We start from the raw sequence: 20,820 nt of genomic DNA on the forward strand, positions 1-20,820 counted from the left end.
ATTGTATGTAGTCTATCACAGTGCCATCTGTTTTGTCACCAAAGCCCCATATACTACCCATCACGGTGACCTGTATGCTCTCGTTGACTGGCCCTCGCTTCATACTCTTTGCCAAACCCACTGGCTCCAGGTCATCTACAAGACCCTGCTAGGTAAAGTCCCCCCTTATCTCAGCTCGCTGGTCACCATAGCAGCAACCACCTGTAGCACTCGCTCCAGCAAGTCAGCCCCAAAATCAATTATTCCTTTGGCCGCCTCCTTCCAGTTCTCTGCTGCCAATGACTGGAACAAACTACAAAAATCTCTGAAACTGGAAACACTTATCTCCCTCACTAGCTTTAAGCACCAGCTGTCAGAGCAGCTCACAGATTACTGCACCTGTACATGGCCCATCTATAATTTAGCCCAAACAACAACCCCCCCCCTACTGTATTTATTTATTTTGCTCCTTTGCACCCCATTATTTCTCTCTACTTTGAACTTTCTTCCACTGCAAATCTACCATTCCAGTGTTTTACTTGCTATATTGTATTTACTTCACCACCATGGCCTTTACCTCCCTTGTCTCACCTCATTTGCTCACATTGTATATAGACTTATTTTTCTACTGTATTATTGACTGTTTGTTTTACTCCATGTGTAACTTTTGTTGTATGTGTCGAACTGCTTTGCTTTATCTTGGCCAGGTCGCAATTGTAAATGAGATCTTGTTCTTAACTTGCCTACCTGGTTAAATAAAGGTGAAATAAAAAATATCTAACAAACAAATCTAAAAATAAAGAAAAATATTAGGACAAGCAATGTCAGAGTGGCATTGACTAAAATATAAATATGTTTTCTAATAAATAACTTCTGCATTGTACTCCTTTAATTTAGATTTTTTTCTTGGCAGCAAAATGTTTAGCTGAAAAATACGTTTAACATGGAGCTGTCAATCATCTCAGCTTCGCCTACATTTCCTAAACAAAGTGGCAGGGTCATGGTGTTGAAATGAGAGATTATGCCTTTAATTAAATATTTCATATTAAAATGTAAGATTAAGGGACAGTGCGATTTTTTTTTTTACTCAAAAGGCATACTTTTCCATGAAGGGGATTTCCTTTCTTGAAAAAAATGTTTAAAAAAAAAAAAGATCAGCAACTCCTAGCATTGCAGAGCCTCGTTATCTACTTTCTCCATCTGCTTTGCCGCTTTCAGTTCAGAGTTCTGTCAAACCCGCACACACACACACACAGCCAAGATGGCGGATGCCGACGATTGGGGTGAGAAGAAAGTTAGAAATTATATCGTGCGACAGCTATATTTAGGGTTTTGGGAAATATGTGTAACATTGTGATTGATAATAGCTCGTTTATCGTTTCTGAACGTTTGAGATAACTGTTAGTTACCATTATAATGTGTATTTATAGACGCTGACAACTTCGAGCCGGACGTCGCGCCGATCAAAAAGGCGGTAGTGCTGGACAAATGGGAAGGCGAAGACGAAGATGAAGATGTGAAGGTAACCAAACAACTAACTAGCTAGCTACTTACACGATGAAGGCCATATTTCAGGTCATCATTAACCCGTTAGTTGTGTCTAACACAACACGCCTTGTTAGTTAGTCTGTGGACATTAGCTAGCTAGCCGCCAACTAGCATAGCATTATCCACGTTTCTAGCTAGTTAGCGTTAACCGATATCTTAGCTAGCTCGATCTTGTACAAGCTGTGAGGCCGCACATGTGAGAACTGTCAGCGTGTGTCTCTTGGTTCGAGCTGAGCATAGACTCGTTCTCTGACACTTGTTTTTGAATTGATCTACGTTAGTTCCTTTTTTTGGGGGGGGGGTGTAATTAGAAGCTAGCTAACGTTAGCTACTGAACTAGATTTTTAGGTTAGCAGCTAACTTGGCAAGTTATCTCTGAACTAATGTGTTGACTGGCTAGCTTTTAAGATAAGCATGAATCATAGTCTTTCTGCGATTGGCCATTGAAGTCAGTTCAAGGCATTGTTATTAATTTGATACATATGCACTTGAATGTAAGTTAGCATCTTCCCAGATGATGAAATGACTGAATTGAGCCTTACTACTAGATGCTTCCAACTCTGACATATGCTAAACGTAAAATGTGTTTTCGAGAATCTTCAACAGACTCATCCCGTTGACTCATTTTCACCATTTGTCTAGAAAGTCATCCGAATGTATAGCGTTACTATGGGATCATACAGCTGTGGAAAAGGCTAGCAAAGCAGTTTCAATTGTTGACCATAGTTTGTCGAATATAGGTAGTGTTGAAGTCGTATGGTGTTTTCATGTCCTCAAAGCAAAACTTGATCAGTACAGTAGGCCTACAGTTGTTTTTATTTAAATGAAACCTTTATTTAACTAGGCAAGTCAGTTAAGAACAACTTATTTACAATGATGGCCTACACCGAGAGAAACGTTGTTTTTTTCATACGACTTGGGCTAGGTACCTGTCTTATTCCCTTATTGGGGCCTCAGTGGATATGAAACAATTGCCAAATGTTGGTTGAAATGCTTTACATAACTACATTTTGTGATAATGTGGCTGTGACTGGTTCTGGCATGTCTTCTGATGTTTGATAATGCAGTTGGTCTCGACCTCAGATCTTGTTGATTTCCTTGAAAATTAAGTCCCAGAACCAACCACTTAACTACGCCTCGTCACATCATTTGACTCATTCGTCTGTTCTCCCTCTGCAGGATAACTGGGATGATGAAGAGGAAGAGAAGAAAGCAGAGGCAAAGAAATCAGGTGCAGAAATATACAACTTACAACCAATGGTTTGAGAAAGTAGTGTCTGCAGCCTGTTGTCATATATCATATGTTGATCTGCACATGCCTGTATATATTTTTGTGAATAGATCACAAACATTTTCCTGCATCATACTGGCTGCTGCCTTGTCTTTTTATTATCATCGTGTACTGGCTGAAAATGTGTACTTTCAACTTGATTTGATGGTGTTGTCTGTTCCAGAGGTTTGCTCTAACCTTGCTTTTTTATTTCAGAGGCCAAAGTGTCTGAGAAGAAAAAACTGTCCGAAAAAATAAAGGAGAAAGAAAACCGGCTAAGGAAAAAGCAACAAGAGCTGAAAAAGAATGTAAGTTTAGGAAATGTTGGATTAACCTTGCAGTTCTGAATCTTTTCTCTCTTATGAATCCTTAACTTTTTTCTTATTGTTAGTTAGATGAAGAGGAAGAGCTTACACCTGAACAACAGCTAGCAGAAAAGTTGAAAGTCCAGAAGATGCAGGAGGAAGCAGACTTGGAGCTGGCAAAGGAGGCGTTTGGTAAGGTCCTGGAGTATCCCGTCAGGTTTACCCACTAGCCAGCCATACTGTTATTGTGTGTTCTCATTAGTTTTTGTCCTTGTCATTTCAGGAATGTCAGGGGGTAGTACCACAAACAATGTTTCTGGAATTGAAGCCATGTGCCCATCTTCTAAAGAGGACTTCACAGAGTTTGAAAAGTTGCTGAAAGTGAAGATATTACAGTATGAAAAATCTGTGCATTATTCAAGCTTCTTGGAGTCGTTGTTTCGGGAGCTTTGTATTTCATGTGAGTTCAACATCCTTCATGAATTATGAAACTTTATTATTCAGTGTGTTTTAGGTTTGTGCACTTATTACTTTAAAACAAATGCCAAACTACATGTCATACCTCATGTCGAGATATGTTTATATACATAAGCCATTCAACAATGGTTTGACTTGACATATTTGGAGTTCACTAACATTCAGGCTCAACCATTGTGTTAACGTGTCTAAACTAGATGTCCTGTTTCTACACAGTGGAAGTTGAAGACTTAAAGAAAATCAGCTCTTCCCTGACAGTTCTACTTAATGAAAAACAGAAGCAAGAAAAAGTAAGTTGTTGATTATCTTATTCATGCTGAACAAAAATGATGTCATCCTTCTGGAGTTTTCTTCATGAATTGTAGTTCTCCTTACATTCAGTGGAGGGAGCCCTTTACCAGTACCTCCATATTGCATTTCATTGGACTCTGCTCAAGGAACTAACTTACACCCTGGTTGCCCCATTTACATGAATATTCACTTTGAAGAACACCAACTGTTTATTTGTAGCATTGAGTGTTGTTTTGGTTCCACAGGCAATCAAAGGCAAGAAGAAGAAGAAAGGAGCTGTACTTGGTGGCGGTATGAAAGCCAAGGGGAAAGATGACCTTGCAGACTATGGAGAATTCGATGGTGGCTACACCCAAGACTATGATGACTTCATGTGACGACGGCTATATCCCCACTGCCCTTTCACCTTTTAACCCTCAGAAATGCAGCTGTACTTCTCATGCTATCCAGTGTCATTCTGGAAAAACCTGAACAATGTGTCGCCCTTTCATTTTGCTTCAATGATCCGAGGGACTATACAGGTAGCATCCAGTACCAACACTTCTGTTATTACATAATGAAATGGCCTTTTCTCTCATTCAGCCTCCAAACTTCATAAAAAGATACAAAACACAGTGAAAAATACTTTCCACACTGTATGCGATTTGTAGAGCACGTTTTTGATTTTGAGAAATGATATGCTCATGTCAAATTCCAGTTGCTACTGCAGTGACCTCTAAACAAATTAGGTTCTATGCAAATAATTTCACCCAGAATGTCTATAAATATAGATATTTCGCTTTACCTGTCGATGGGTTTCTTACAGGAAAGTATATAGTATCTATAACGTTGGTTGCCAAATACACATGTTATCTTTATCCATTGAAAGTTGCGTTCATGCTTTGAAACTGACACTACATGTTTAGTAGTTGGAGATTTTACATGGGGCTTATGCATTCACTGTAAAAATGGATAGACAAGTCTAGTGCATTTTAGAGTTGGGCGGTATCTAGATTTTCATGCCATCATACTGGTCCTGTACGCTCAAAATACATTTTAAGCGACAGGGATTTATCCAGGAGGGAATTGATTGTCTCTGCTGTAACCAAGAAGCTTGATCATGCAAGCTAGCCACTGATCTAGTAAGTTAGCAAACCAAATGTATAGCTGGAGATAATTTATTTGGCATGTCTAAGATAGTTGTTCTAAGCAGTTGTATTCAAAATCATACCGTCTGTATTTCAAAATTATATGGTTTTACCGCCCAAGTCTAATTTATTTTTACCATAGACGTGACTCAAACCTCATGGACATCCTCTGGATACATCTCTTGAATATCCTTGAACAGTTGAGTGATTTTAGTTTATTTGTGTGCATGACAAACAGGACTTGCTCATCAATTACTACTAATGCAGATAAAATTGTGATCTGGCATGTTCTCACACAACTGGTCTCCTTAACATTGCTTCTGCGGGCTTGTATCAAGTGAGACGAGGAGGGGGCTTATGGGCTGACCTTAGTCTTCATACTGGTAGAAACGGACATGTTTATTCCTATTTTCTAACATTTGATAGTTTTCAAATTGTTAAGGAAATTGGAAATGGTGTACAATATACCATAAAAGATTACCAGCTCTTCAGTGTTTTATATGCATCTAATTTAATAAAATCACTGGTCTAAATGATCCAATTTCTTTATTTTTTTCCCCTACCTGATTTCACTGACCGTTATGGCTTTCGTGAATTAGAAGTAGCTTGTTTAGTGTGCGCTTCACAATGTTGTCAGCTATGTTGTGAATGTGCGCCAACAAAGACTTGTGCAAGTGAATCGGCAATCTAACACGTTCTCAGGTTGTTCTTGTTTTATTTTGGGCGTGGTGTCTTAATCACATTCTTGAATGGCATGTGTAATAAATATCCCATTATTTACAATTTCAAGTAGTAAATATTAATCATACAAGAAAATACAATATTTGCAGTAACATTAAAATCTCCATGTTCCCTGGGCGTTACCTGTGTTATAGAGCAAATATTTGTTCAGTTATGAATTTATGGTTATGGGCCTTACAATTGAAAAACATATTTCAGTAACAAATTAAATGTTATTACAAACAGTACATTATGAAGACAAAAACCTGTGTATATTTACTAAAGGGCTAAAATATATACATTTGAATCCCATCACCAATACCCACTTTCTTTAGTGATTTGCCAACATGTCTGATGTGGAGACCCTGATCTGTAGTGCTGTGCTTTAGCCTGAGGTGCGTGTGGCAGTGGGATTCCGAGTACTGCGTCTACGGCTGTTGCGGAGTGCGTTGGCTCCTGCTCTCTGCTTCCTGCCTCGGCCATCCCTCACTGCCCTCGCCGGAGACTGCCCGGGGGAGTTCTGCAGAGCCTGGAACACGCTTTGACGGGTCACCTCACGGTTGCCACAGGTAAAGGTAAGTGCCACTCCCTCGTTGCTCTTCATGACACGGGAAGTGCCGTCAGAGGTGCCATCAAAGCAGCGTCCCAGTGCTATCTCTTTAGCTGTGCGGGGGTCCTGGTCTGTCACTGTGTAGATGCCATAGTTGTGGCCCAGAGGGTCCAGTGGTGCCAGCATTGTGAACTCATTGGTGTCGTTGTTGACGGCTAGAGGCAGGTGATTAATTAGGTACTCTTGAAGCATGGAGTTAACATTGTCCCTCTTACAGCTGCCCTGAGGGATCACCTTCACCAGAGTGCGGTCCACTCGGTCCTGGTCGTAGAGCATGCCGCTGCACTTGAACTCCAGGCACACAGCAGAGACGGTGGACTGGTCCATGTCGCGGATGCTGCGGGTGTCGCGGAGGCCATACAGTTGGCCAACGGTCTTGGGGTGAGTGCCGCCCTGGTTTCGGGAGCGCATGTTGATCTCATGGGGACCATTGATCTTGACCTTGACATAGCAAGCTCGGTACTCCATGGGCTTGGGCCACCAGCTCAGGTAGTCTTCTGTCCAGCTCATAGGATCGTCTTCGTTGAAAGGCACTGTGTTGTAATCGTAGCGATCTCCCTCCACTCTGGTGAAGCGGAAGTGGCCTGCAGTAAATGGGGCTTCCTCACACTCTTTCAGTTGGTCAAATGAGTACACAGGTCCGTTGAGCTCTTCAGCTGTGTTTGGGCTGGGCTTGGCCACATTGATGCTGAAGGCTGTCTTCTTTAACCTGGGGTCATTGTGGTCTGACCGTCTGTAGTTCAGCTTGCCCAGGTATGGCTGAGGGACTCCAATGATGTTGGGGTTAAACTTGGGAGCAGATGGGACTGCCTCGAGTTCTTCTCCTCCCATGTTGGCCATGACATGGGCAGAATATGCGTCAGCTTTCTGGTCGTCGCAGAAGGCAGGCAGACAGGCACCATTGGGGCCAGTGATTACGCTGTCAAAGCGTCCCCAGGCACGAGGGTTGGAGGAGTAACCTGCAGTGGGCTCCATGTTGATCAGGGTCACCACCACTCCCTCTACCTGCTCGCTGGCCATGAAGCGATCGCTGCGGAAGCCTCGCACCTTGATGTAACACCTCCTGTTCTCTGGGACGTCCAGGTTAAACAGCCTCCTCTCTCTGATCTCCATGTTCCCAATGAGGAAGGTCCTCTCTTCCCTTTTACCACGTTGCTTCTTCTCCATCTGGAAGCTCCCCTCCTCCTCCCACATGCCTGTGTCGGGGTTCAAGGACCACAGCTTCATGGTGTCCAGGTGCTCAGGCATTTTCACCTGTGTTGAATCCATTTTCACCTTCACCTCTCCGGCGTTCAGTGGTTCTCCGGCCTCCTCGTCCCTGAAGTCAACTGAGAACATACCATAGGTTCTTAGGGGCAAGGTGTCACCCTCATCTCCTACGAAGTTGAGGTCACTCTGTGCGGCTGCTGCTGTGGACACGTCTCTAGCGTCTAGAAAAGTGATGCTAGCCTTCACATTACCCACAAATACTTCTCCACTCTGCTTGTAGAAGGAGTTGGGTGGGATCTGGATCTCAGCAATAGGATCCTGGCCCTCCACCTCTCCCAGCTGAAGAGTGTTGAGCTCTGTTGAGCTGATGGTCACTGGTTCCTTCTTCCTCAAAAGCTTGATCTCATGGTATACGGCGCCCCCTTTGGTGTTGAATGGAAGAACCTTGGTGGTGTTGACGAACTTATCCATGTTGTCCACAAAGGTCATCACCAGCCTCTCAGTGTCATGGGGGACCTGGATGGAGAAGGTGCCTTTGTAGCCTGTGCGGCTGACTCTGGCTCCATTGATGTAGACGTGACCAAATCTCATGGGCTCCCCAGTGTCTGCGGCCACAGCCCGCCCACGCACAATGACTCTGGTCTCCACACACCTCTGACAACCACATCCGGTCACCACCATGGTGGGGAGCTCATAGCCCTGGCATTTCAGTTGTTTCTCCTCCATCTTTGCCACCCCACAGCAGTATGCCACTGAGTCTTTGCACCTGATTCCATTGTCCAGCTGTCCTGCACAAGTCCCTGAGAGGCACTTTCCTACGTCGTAATAGAGTGAGTGGGAGCTGTTTTGATAGCAGTCATGAGGTAAGCGAATAAGGTAGGATTCGGGTTTTGGGTTACATGAAGGTTGATCTTTACCTGTGAGGAGAAAGGGGTAGAAAAGAGAACATCCCATATTAAAAGATTTACAATCTGATTATACAATGGAATTATTTTGAGAAAATCAATACCCTTTCATTCTCCATCTGATCATTGACTGATGTCACGCTAATGGCTGTTCACATAGTAAATATCAACTGTGGTGCTTTGGGATCAGACCTAAGACTGTGACTATGGCTGGTTTGGACTTGATGGCCCCAGCCTGGTTGCTGGCTCTGCAGTAGTACTCCCCAGTCTGCTCCATGCTCAGGTTTCTTAAGACCAGCGTGCTGTCATAGTTCAGCTGCTTCCTGTCCAGCAGGCTGCCGTTGTGAAACCTACCAAGTCACAGAAGACTGTTGAACACTATACTCAGCTAAATCTGTTTGATTTTGATATATAACATTTTTCAAGCGGTCATTAGAGATCCATTGGCTTACCACTGGTACTCTTCTGGCTCTGGTGATCCACCCACTTTGCAGCAGAGAGCAGCTGTCTGGCCCTCTCTTCTTGCCTTGTTCTCAGGGTTCTTCACCACATGGAGCTTCTCTGAGGGATCACATTACAGTGTCTGAGACCAATGTAAAACAGAGAAATGTAACAATGTCAGCTTTCATTTCATTTTCTGTGACCATTTTACCTGCTCTTTTCAGCATGATACTGAGGACAGAGGTGTGTTCGGTGCTGTGGGGCACAGTGACTGTGTGAGGGGCATGGTTCCGCAGCTGGACGGTCAGTGTGGCGTTGCCGTCGGGACAGATCCCTGGGATGCGGAAGTGTCCATTGTGGTCAGTGAGGGTGAGGAGTTTGGAGCTGGGGCCGAAGCGGAGGATGGTGGCCCCTGGGGCAGGGAGACCTCCAGCACTGCGGACAGAGCCCAGTACAATGTGGTCCTGACACATGCAGGCGTCACACTCTGCATTCACCCTACCCATCTCACAGTGCAGTGTGCAACCTGGAACAACAGCAGCAATACAGTTTAACATGTCAGACAGGGACTTTGCACATTGGTTTAGATCATTACCATTTCTAGAATAAAATGCTAATGGTACTGTGACATTACAGAGGTTTCCATCATATTTAATAGCTGTAATGGAGATGTTGATAGTGACTTACCAGTCCCAGGGCATTCAGGTCCTTTGCAGGCTCTACCCTCCACTGTAGGTCTGCTGCACTGCTTATCCCACTGCTTAGGCTGGGACTGGCATTTCCTGGAGCGCACCTGCATTGCCACCTGACCACACTTGGCAGAGCAATGGCTCCAGTCTGACCAAGGACCCCAGGCATCCTGAGAGCCTTCTGACCCAGTGTTGCCTGATTGAAAACAGGTTTTCACTCCATTACAAAAGACAGATATAATTGCAGTAGATAGAAATGTTGCTTGGAGGATAAATGAAGCCTTTTACTATTATAGAAGCGTTTTATTTGACGTAATACAGTAGCTACTTCTCAACTGTATTTAAAGTAAGGCTCCCAGCCACACATACCAGACTGACCTTTAGGGCACAGGAAGCGCACAGCGTAGTTGGAGCAGTTGCGGCCAGGGGCCTGTTCAGCGTTGGCGCACCAGAAGCCCAGGGTAGGGTCTGCGTGGATCTTCTCCCCCGTGTTGCGAGCGGCAATCCAGTCAGTGGTGCGAGCCTCCAGGGCCCGGGGGGCGTCACACACCCGCGCACGGTAGTAGAAACGGATAGCATCCAACTGCTCATAGTCTCCTCGACCTCCAGGGTGGTCCACGTTGAACCAAGTGGTCCACTCATCGTTATCTGGACACAGAATGTCGCACAGTGAGTACTACTTCAGAATGTTAGCGTTTCCTCTTTGGTCATAAAACAATGGCATTACATTGTTTAGCTCTTTTCGCTGCTAAACATAACTGGTGCCATTGGGCTGTGATTCTGAAAGTTCTAGTTCATACCATATTATTACATGGACATTAACCAGACTTAAAGCCACAGTAGTGACAATTGTGTAAAGATATGTATTTTGGGATGTTACCTTCAGAGTGGTACACTGCAGGGTTGTTTTGTCTCGCAGCTCTCAAACTGTCTCTCCTCCATGTTCCTGTAAAACATCACACACACCTCACGATGACTCATGATTGACCTGTTGTGACATCACTGACCAATGCCTTAATGCCGACCAGACTGGCCAAACCTCAGACCAGACTGGCCAAACCTCGGACCAGACAGACCAAACCTCTGGCTATTTCTTCCTAGAGTAGTCTGGCCACCCGTAAAGCAATTGGAATGAATCTGTATCTTTCAAATCGTTCAACTTTTCAACTATACTCTGAGTCATGGAACAATATATTACGACTTTGACTTTCTCTTCATGTTATGCCACACTCTAATCTATTTCTGGTGATTTGCCCTGTACTTTGGAAATAAAATGAATTGCTCCAACACACGAATGTGCCAATGGCATTTCAAAGTGGTCAAGGAAATATGTTGTGGACCAACAGTGAAAAGGCTACAAGAGTTGATTTCTTATCCATTTATGTCCCATCGTTACTCTCAGCCTGAAACGATCAACTGCTTTGTTCTAATGTCACTGATCCCAAGATGTTGATACTCATTTATTCATTCTCATTGCTGTGTAATTTACAGACTGACATTTGTAGTGTACAGTGTTACATAATGCACATTTGGATTTTTCCCAGACCATTGCATTTACAGTACCCACCAAACACTATAATTGTTTTGAGTTCACATTGGGGCTCAGTATAAGCACGCTACTGCCGCATACTTGTGTGGCCAATTGCAGACAGGTGTCTCCTTAGCCTTGGGCTTATACATATCCCGCCTACTTAAGGTTGTAGAGCAGAATCCGTAATGGGGACCTGCAACAACATGCCTCTGTTTACTAACGGTTTGGGAGAAGAAGGAGCATAGGCTTCTGCAGAGTCAGAGGATCACCAGGCTGCTGTCAATGTCAGAAGGAGACCTCTGTTCTGACTTCTCAAATTCACATTAGATAACTCTCAACTGTATAATGAAATTATCACTGATAATCGAATTTCCACATACAGGATATCATCCTGGTTTACGTTTTGACACGTTGAAAAAAATGTAAAGGTTTTCCAGTTGAATTAATAGTTACAATTCCCAAACTGAGCCTTGTGAATGAATTATGGAGTTACAGCTCCCAAACCGAGCTGTGTGTGTGTCTTGCATGTTCGTGTGTGTGTGTTAGGGATGTGTGTGTACATGTTAGGGATGTTTGTGTGTGTGTGTGTATTGGGGACAGTAAGAATGTAAATAATAACTGCTAATGAAGACCGACCTTGTGCCGTAGTGGTGACTCCCAGAGCTAGGAGGAGAGCCCATGTTGACAGGCAGCACATCCTGGCACACTGCTGTTGCCTCTGACCTTGTGGTAATGACCTTCACACGCCAGGCACGAGGGCACTGAGAGTAGTCCAGCAACCCCTGTAGAGGGAAAATGTAAATACTTAGCCAGAATCATTGCTGGCAGATTAACAACAAACAAAAACAGTCAAGTGTAACTTTGTGTTCCACAGTACTAAATTTAATGATTTGATTTTTTATTGCATATGATTCCCTGGATGGAATATTAGGTCTTAAATATCTCAAACATATCAAGTAGAGGACCTCCACCAAAGGAGGCTGGAGGGAGAAGCTATAGGAGGATGGACTTAATGTAATGGCTGGAATGGAATAAATGGAAAGGTATCAAACAAATGGCAACTACGTTTGACTGTTCCGATAATGGCGTTCCAGCCATTAAAATGAGACGGTCCTCCTATAACTCCTCCCACCAGCCTCCACTGCTCTACAACCCGGTGACAGTTATTAAATGCATTTTTTTCACAGATTTTTTTTTATTTTTATTAAAAACATACAGTATATTGGTGGTTAAATACCCCAAGCAGAATGACAGATTTATAAAATAAAACAATTGCAATTTTTTTTAATCCTTCTCACGCGTTGAGGTCTTGGGGGGACACTAGAGGCGGGTGCAGAAACATACAGAATGAAAGACCATTATGGAGAACCCTTCTCAAATGACACATCTGTGCTAGCCATCACTTGGTGTCAAGGGAACACTAAAACGTTTCTGCATCCATTGACCAACCACAGGGCTACACCAGCCAAATAGAAAACACACACACTTACATACACAAATGATATCCCATGAAAAGCCACGCACACACTTTTACTTATTCCCATGAACAGGCTACCTCCTTGCACAATCACACACCAACACTCATAGCTACACACATGCAAGCTGAAACCTATTGTCCGTCAATACGTCAAACTTTCAAGTTCACACAGACTAATGAGAATGTCTTACAGTATTTTATGAAATGTCTGAACTCACAAATGTTGAACAATTTTATGTCATCAATACACCAACACTCAAAGAACAGAAGCTGAACTCGCTTCAGCACCCCCAAATCGTTTGTAAAAAAATCTGTCTGAAAGAACAACGTTAACAGTAAAGTTCAAAGATGGGTCAACAGGGAACGAGAGGGAAAGAGAAGGTGGCTATGATCTCAGTCTTACCCTGTGAGTATCTCTGTATAGTAGTGTTCAGTAGTCTCTCTCCTCCCTGTATGCAGGGTGCTGTGTCTGTGCTGACGGTCCTGCTGCTCTCTCGCTTATATAGCTCAGTGAAGAGCCCAGGGGTCGGATCTGTGCTATTCACAGGAAGCCAGCTGAGAGCGTGAAGACTGGAGACCGCAAGTATGACTGAGCCCACTCTGCTGCTGCTTCTGGGAAGGTCGGGGGCTTACTGTAACCTGCTGTACCTCTGTGTCTATAGATGAGGATACCCAGGTCTAGACATAGACATAAGGGGAGAGTTGACCTCAGTCAGGTGGGTCGTCATTTTAAGTGGACATGGAACCTGGTTAAAGCGTTTATGATCTCTGTGTTTGATGTACAAGATGACATGGGGTCATACTCTCGGGTCTTCTGAACATGTTTGTCTATTGTGAAGAAAATGTATCTCAACGCGCATGCACTCTTGACCCCTTTCTATGCGCACCAAAATGGTGATCTCTTTCCCTGAATTGCGTTGTAAAAGCCTAAAACTGTAACATATTTTATAACTTAGCTAGTCATGTTGGCAATAGAACATGCTTTTAAATTAGGCCCACCTGACCCAGATTACAACAACAACAGTAATGTGCTTGCTCTAGTTCCTCAATGGCACAGCTAGGAGAGCGAAACAAAGCACCTTATAGTTGAAGGCTCTTTTTTTAAGTCACGAAAGTGCATTGAAATGACTTGGGAACTGTGTACACTTTGGAGAGGTGAGTGGCCACTTGGAGACACCAGTTAGTCCTCTGACTCAAACCCTTGTCATTTTGATGTCTTATGTTGCACCTACCCCGCATTTTTCAGGAATATTCTTATCATGTTACTGAATGTATCCAGAGTATTTTCAGATGTTGTTATAGACAAGTGAGGTACAGTAAATGTCAAATGTGCATAAAATCAACAGTGTAATGTTTGGATTGAGTCTTGTCCGGTCAACTGTCCTCACCTTTAGTCTAATAATTTCCTAACTCTCCCATTTTTAAAATGTATTTTTTCATTTTTTTAACCAAATACAAACATGCTGTTCCATTTCAATTGCTACCATGGTTATGCATATGGTTTTCATATTTATTCTGTAAGGAACATTTCATTTTAGCCCTATCCATATAGTCCAATTCCCACAAGTGATAAGGGTTAATGGTGAAACTATCCCATCCATTTGGGATATTACAATTACAAACAAGTGACTGAAAACACTTATGTTTTAACCATGCTGCGCGAAGCGCCTCAGTTTATCAACAAAAACAATGTGCTGGGGCAGCCAATGGAGCTGATTCCCCATACTGTGGATTCCATCTTTAACCACCATGTAACGTACATGCGATGGATGGTCTGGTACTTCCTACCCTTCGCATTGGAGTAGGTCCACGTCAGTATTCTACTATGCAAAAAGAGAGTAGGATACTGTGGTAACTATAGTGAGAAAGAGAGAGTCAAAGACCTTCCAACACAGACAAGAACACAACACACCCATTCCTAAACGATTATATTAATGGTTTCAAGTTGAAATGCCAGAAATAGCCTCTAATGTGAATTGGTAATCACAATGGCTTCATCCCATGTGTGGTTGTCTTTTGATGTGCAACATCAACACACAGTAACATTTCTCTGAAGCTGCTCCCATCAACAGTTTAGATTAGAGGCCATGAAAACAGTTATTATGAACAACATGTTAGGACAGTAAACACACAGATTCGTGCCTTTTATTATTAGTATTCATTTATCCAGACTTCGATCTGTTGATAAACAGTGTCTTTGTGATTTTCCGTAATGGCGTGCCAATAGCAATATACGGACTTACAATAGCACTAAAAGCTATAAACGTGTAGCCCAACAACATGAGGTCATAGCGGTCACCCATCTAGCTAGTTAGGAGAGAATATGTGACAGACTGGGTGATGGAAAATCTTCAATGACTCACTGCTTAGATTCTGAACAGAGGTTGAAGTTAACTAAGAATTCTGTGATTATTATATATATATTTTTTAAATGTAACCTTTATTTAACAAGGAAAAGCCATTGAGACCCTGAGTATATTTTTCAAGGGAGACCTGGCCAAGAAGGCAGCAACAATCAATACATTACAGAATTTAAACATACAACAATACAATACAATAACATGATCCAGCCTAAAAAAAAGCATTTACACTCCGTAACAGAGTCTTCCGTCAATATTTAAAATTCATTCAGAGGCGCTAACATATCTCGATGAAGCATGGATTGTAGACTAATTCCATGCCTCTGGTGCACAAGACAAGAAGGAAGTCTTGCCTAATACTGTGAATGTCCTGAGGACTTTAAGTAGCAATAACCTAGCAGACCAGGTATGGTAACTGCTTGTGGTGAAGAAGACTAGACTACAGAGGTAAGGAGGGAGTTGATCCAAAAGGGCTTTGCAGATGAACACATTCAAATGCAGCTTTCTGCGCATATAAAGTGAGGTCCAACCTACCATTTGGTACAAGGTGCAATGGTGAACTGGCATTTGTAATAAAGTGCAAGGATGCATGATAAACAGAGTCCAGTCTCTCTAAGACGGAGGAGGCTGCATGCATATACAACAAGTCACCATAATCAATTAGAGAGAAAAGTGGCCCGAACAAGATTTTTCTAGCCATAAGCGGGAAGCAAGCCTTATTACGAAAATAAAAACCCAATTTCAATTTAAGCTTCCTCACAAGATTATCCATAGTCATCCAACCATGTACCTAGGTATTTGTAGTATGACACCTTTTCAATGGATAAGCCACCAGATGTGACATTGCTAACTTTCTCTGTCTGAGCGCGAGCTCTGGTAAAGGTCATGAATTTTATTTTTTGTACATTCAAGACCAGTTTGAGACCATAAAGGGAGGCATGCAGTGACTGAAAAGCAGTCTGGAGCTCTTCAACAGTCTGAACCAGAGAAGGAGCACATATGACTATCATCTGCATATAGGTTGTATCATCTAAATATAGATGTAACTTTGCTGGTTGCATCCCATTACCCAAATCATTAATAAAATTTGAGAACAACACAGGAACTAAAATGGAACCCTGGGGCACGCCTCTATTAATCTCAAGAAAGCTAGACTTGTGATTGTCAGTATATACACATTGTGTTCTGTCAGAAAGATAGTTCCTAAACCAATTTACTGTCCCTTCACTGAGACCAATGTTACTGAGTCTAGCTAGCATCAATTCACGGTCAACAGAATCAAATGCCTTTGATAAATCAACAAACGAAGCAGCACAATATTGCTTTTTATCAAGTGCATTTATGATGTCATATGCCACTGCCATAGCTGTAGTTGTGGTGATGTGCCCCGATCAGTATGTGCTTTTCAATGAAGAAGTGTTTTTAACTGTGAGTTCACAAGGGGTTTATAGACTTTGTCCAGGATAGGGAGTTTAGCGATAGGAGGATAGTTATTCGCATCTGTGGGATCTCCACCCTTTAACAGTGGGAAGAATTAACCTGATTTCCAAATGCTGGGTATGGAATTGGTCAAGAGACTCAAGTTGAAAATGTGAGCCACAGGTTCAGTAATAATACTGGCTGCTATCTTTAAGAGGTAGGGGGTCCAGATTGTCTGGACCTGCAGACTTTTTAGTGTCTATTGCCTTTAGTGATTTATAGACCTCAGTATAAGAAACAGGCTCAAAGTTCAAATGGTTCACATGAGGGCCTATATCATAGTTTACTGTAACAGAGCTCCACCATTATCAAAAACTGAACCAGCAAATATGAAGTGCTTGTTAAAAACCCCTACAATGTCGGCTTTATCCTTCACTTCATTAGAATCCATCGTTAAATGGTTAGGAAGGCCAGAAGACACTGATTTGACTTGGTAGGGTTGCTCAGGTTCTCTGTGACTGCATTTACAGTGCCTTGCGAAAGTATTCGGCCCCCTTGAAATTTGCGACCTTTTGCCAAATTTCAGGCTTCAAACATAAAGATATAAAACTGTATTTTTTTGTGAAGAATCAACAACAAGTGGGACACAATCATGAAGTGGAACGACATTTATTGGATATTTCAAACTTTTTTAACAAATCAAAAACTGAAAAATTGGGCGTGCAAAATTATTCAGCCCCTTTACTTTCAGTGCAGCAAACTCTCTCCAGAAGTTCAGTGAGGATCTCTGAATGATCCAATGTTGACCTAAATGACTAATGATGATAAATACAATCCACCTGTGTGGAATCAAGTCTCCGTATAAATGCACCTGCACTGTGATAGTCTCAGAGGTCCGTTAAAAGCGCAGAGAGCATCATGAAGAACAAGGAACACACCAGGCAGGTCCGAGATACTGTTGATAAAAAGTTTAAAGCCGGATTTGGATACAAAAAGATTTCCCAAGCTTTAAACATCCCAAGGAGCACTGTGCAAGCGATAATATTGAAACGGAAGGAGTATCAGACCACTGCAAATCTACCAAGACCTGGCCGTCCCTCTAAACTTTCAGCTCATACAAGGAGAAGACTGATCAGAGATGCAGCCAAGAGGCCCATGATCACTCTGGATGAACTGCAGAGATCTACAGCTGAGGTGGGAGACTCTGTCCATAGGACAACAATCAGTCATATATTGCACAAATCTGGCATTTATGGAAGAGTGGCAAGAAGAAAGCCATTTCTTAAAGATATCCATAAAAAGTGTCGTTTAAAGTTTGCCACAAGCCACCTGGGAGACACACCAAACATGTGGAAGAAGGTGCTCTGGTCAGATGAAACCAATATTTAACTTTTTGGCAACAATGCAACATGTCATGTTTGGCGTAAAAGCAACACAGCTCCTCACCCTGAACACACCATCCCCACTGTCAAACATGGTGGTGGCAGCATCATGATTTGGGCCTGCTTTTCTTCAGCAGGGACAGGGAAGATGGTTAAAATTGATGGGAAGATGGATGGAGCCAAATACAGGACCATTCTGGAAGAAAACCTGATGGAGTCTGCAAAAGACCTGAGACTGGGACGGAGATTTGTCTTCCAGCAAGACAATGATCCAAAACATAAAGCAAAATCTACAATGGAATGGTTCAAAAATAAACATATCCAGGTGTTAGAATGGCCAAGTCAAAGTCCAGACCTGAATCCAATCGAGAATCTGTGGAAAGAACTGAAAACTGCTGTTCACAAATGCTCTCCATCCAACCTCATTGAGCTCGAGCTGTTTTGCAAGGAGGAATGGGAAAAAATGTCAGTCTCTCGATGTGCAAAACTGATAGAGACATACCCCAAGCGACTTACAGCTGTAATCGCAGCAAAAGGTGGCACTACAAAGTATTAACTTAAGGGGGCTGAATAATTTTGCACGCCCAATTTTTCAGTTTTTGATTTGTTAAAAAAGTTTGAAATATCCAATAAATGTCGTTCCACTTCATGATTGTGTTCCACTTGTTGTTGATTCTTCACAAAAAAATACAGTTTTATATTTATGTTTGAAGCCTGAAATGTGGCAAAAGGTCGCAAAGTTCAAGGGGGCCGAATACTTTCGCAAGGCACTGTAGATAGAACAGGGGCAGCTTGAGGGGCAACAGGGGCAGCTTGAGCTCAAGAGACATTTCTCTTTCTAATGAATTCTGCCAAGTTATCTGAAAACCAGGGATTGTCCCTTCCACTGATTCTAAATTTCTTCACAGGGGCATGCTTATCACAAATCCACACAAATTTCATATAAAAATAGTGTCAACTTCGGGAATCCGACTTACTCTGATGAATGTCAACGTATTATTCGTATTCATTTATCCAGACTTCGATCGGTTGATAAACAGTGTCTGTGTGATTTTCCTAATGGCGTGCCAACAGCAATATACTGACGTATGAGAGCACTAAAAGCTATAAACTACAGCTATATTTGATTTGATTTACATGTGTAGCCCAACAACATGAGGCCATAGCGATCACACATCTAGCTAGTTTGTAGAGAAGATGTGACAGAACGGGTGATGGAAAATCTTCCATGACTCATTGCTTAGTTTCTGAACGAAGGTTAAGGTGAATGTAAACATAAGTACTTACCCATTTAGGAGTCTGTTGCTACTATATACGAGTAGGACAACATTCAACTTGACATTATTCAACCAGTGGAGTGGACACATTCATACATTGATTCACCATTTGCGAGAAGGTGGGTCAGAACAGAATAGCCCCTCATCGGTTTAATCATGTGAATCCCATTCTACTAACATCCCTCTCACCACCAGACTACCCTGCACTGTCGACATCAGAAACCCGTCACTTAGCACCTGAGCACAGTGCGGCATTAGTGTGAAATTTTACAACAGCTGGATCCAATTGAACGAGTTTGTTTCTTCACCTAATGAGAATTTAAGAGACTCAAGGTGTCTTTAAACATGATAAATTAACTTTCAAATCCACTACATATATATATAAAAAAAAAACTATTCATAGACACAATCTCATTAAGATCAGAAAATGTAATTATAGGAACATTAGATCAAAGCCAAATAAAAGGCTGTATTTATACAACTTATCCACTTGTCATCATGCTGTCACTCACTCTTCATCGTCCACTAAATCGCGGTGAAACCAAACATGAACCCTTAATCGAGATTGATGTTGACTGACGCTGCATCATCATCAGGGATCCTGTATGAGACATTTAACCCCATCTTCTCAATCAACTTATAGCAGGCCTGCACAATCTTGGAAATGGAATGGCAGTAGTCTTCACACGAGTCATTTACATTCATAAACAACTTTAGAGATAGGGTTCTTATGAAATGAACGTGCATTTCATTATGTTTGCATCGTGCAATCATTGCGTCCACTCATCAATTATTGGTCATCAGTAAAAGGACATGAGGTTTTCGCATGGATTTTCTGGGATTGATGAAGTCATTAAGATCCTCCCCTTGGTTGAAAAGGCTGGTTGGTAGACTGGCATTTTTCAGAACTGTGGAAACCTACTAAAAATACCTGGTCAGCGTGACTCTACTAAACAGTCCTGGACAGTTCTCAGTCTGATGGTTTTCCACACGAGCCTCATTAACTTACCTCATCATGTAAATTACAAGGCGCAGTATGCACAGCAGGAGGAGTGTACGGATGCCACTCACCCGCTGGCATAACAACAGAACTGAAGTTCAAATGGACAGCAAATCAAATCAAATGTTACTGGTCACATACACATGGTTAGCAGATGTTAACGCGAGTGTAGTGAAATGCTTGTGCCTGAACCAGAGCGTTTCTCCCAGAGATGTCTACATCTAGAGCTGGGTAGGGGGCCAGTCTTACACACAGGGGAAGTGCAGAGAGAAACCACAGCTCTTTTGATGCATGCTGTTATTTATATCCCTAACCTCACCGATAAATACTGATATTAATGAGAGCTTTGTGTTTGATGTTCACCGATGGTTTTAGATGTTGACATTGATAGATTATAGATTGTGTAAAATGAAAAGATGCAGACCGAAGCTTGTCGAAGTCGAAAAGGAAGTTCCTACGGAGTGGCCCCGAGAGCCATGTCCAAATGGAAAAGCCTGCACTGTCTTACCTCATGTTTACCTGCCACCAATTATTGCATTTCCTGTGCAGTGATTTGGTTTGGTGTGAGGTCATTAGAATAGTAAAATCAGTAAGTAGTTTGGAACGGGGCTCCGAGCCAGACACATGGTCCCAGGGAGCTGAAGCTCTTTCCAGACAGTGTTCCACTAGATTCCTAAACTCTCCTGTACTTTTCACTGATAGCCAGTAATGAAAGAGAAATACAGAGGAGGGACCATTAATTAGCAGAAAAATGCTATGGTAGGCACAGACCAGTACAGTAGCTTGGTGGACTTCACATGGTG

At 42.5% G+C, this 20,820-nt stretch overlaps 2 protein-coding genes across 4 annotated transcripts in view; one reads left to right on the plus strand and one right to left on the minus strand.

The window, feature by feature from the left end:
- The first annotated feature begins 1,097 nt into the window (after positions 1–1,097).
- On the plus strand, positions 1,098–5,533 carry LOC110506444 (eukaryotic translation initiation factor 3 subunit J-A). Its single transcript, XM_021586056.2, has 8 exons — positions 1,098–1,262; positions 1,410–1,501; positions 2,707–2,758; positions 3,014–3,105; positions 3,189–3,294; positions 3,386–3,562; positions 3,796–3,869; positions 4,116–5,533. Exons 1-8 carry the CDS (start codon positions 1,241–1,243, stop codon positions 4,245–4,247), a joined length of 747 nt encoding a protein of 248 aa, XP_021441731.2. The 5' UTR covers positions 1,098–1,240; the 3' UTR covers positions 4,248–5,533.
- A 145-nt stretch (positions 5,534–5,678) lies between these two features.
- The window catches only part of LOC110506443 (cartilage intermediate layer protein 1), a 28,043-nt gene continuing 12,901 nt past the window's right edge, over positions 5,679–20,820 (minus strand). The window contains exons 1-9 of one of the 3 annotated variants that reach the window (XM_021586055.2): positions 12,983–13,135; positions 11,739–11,884; positions 10,452–10,517; positions 9,950–10,219; positions 9,570–9,767; positions 9,094–9,408; positions 8,894–9,002; positions 8,634–8,791; positions 5,679–8,453 (exon numbers count right to left, since the gene is read on the minus strand). In XM_021586055.2, coding sequence (XP_021441730.2) covers positions 6,103–8,453; positions 8,634–8,791; positions 8,894–9,002; positions 9,094–9,408; positions 9,570–9,767; positions 9,950–10,219; positions 10,452–10,517; positions 11,739–11,799 — 3,528 coding nt within the window. In that variant the 5' untranslated portion in view covers positions 11,800–11,884; positions 12,983–13,135 and the 3' untranslated portion in view covers positions 5,679–6,102. Of the gene's footprint in view, positions 8,454–8,633; positions 8,792–8,893; positions 9,003–9,093; positions 9,409–9,569; positions 9,768–9,940; positions 10,220–10,451; positions 10,518–11,738; positions 11,885–12,982; positions 13,136–20,820 lie in introns of those variants that run through there. The other 2 variants (XM_021586053.2, XM_021586054.2) reach the window with 2 other exon arrangements.

This window comes from Oncorhynchus mykiss, chromosome 26 (genome assembly GCF_013265735.2).
Source record: "Oncorhynchus mykiss isolate Arlee chromosome 26, USDA_OmykA_1.1, whole genome shotgun sequence".
In the NCBI taxonomy this organism is placed as follows: Eukaryota; Metazoa; Chordata; class Actinopteri; order Salmoniformes; family Salmonidae; genus Oncorhynchus; species Oncorhynchus mykiss.

Coding starts and splice junctions, on each gene's coding strand:
- LOC110506444 (XM_021586056.2), top strand. CDS start 1,241: ATGGCGGATGCCGACGATTGGG. Junction 3,295..3,385: donor GCTGGCAAAGGAGGCGTTTG/GTAAGGTCCTGG, acceptor TTGTCATTTCAG/GAATGTCAGGGGGTAGTACC. Junction 3,563..3,795: donor TCGGGAGCTTTGTATTTCAT/GTGAGTTCAACA, acceptor GTTTCTACACAG/TGGAAGTTGAAGACTTAAAG.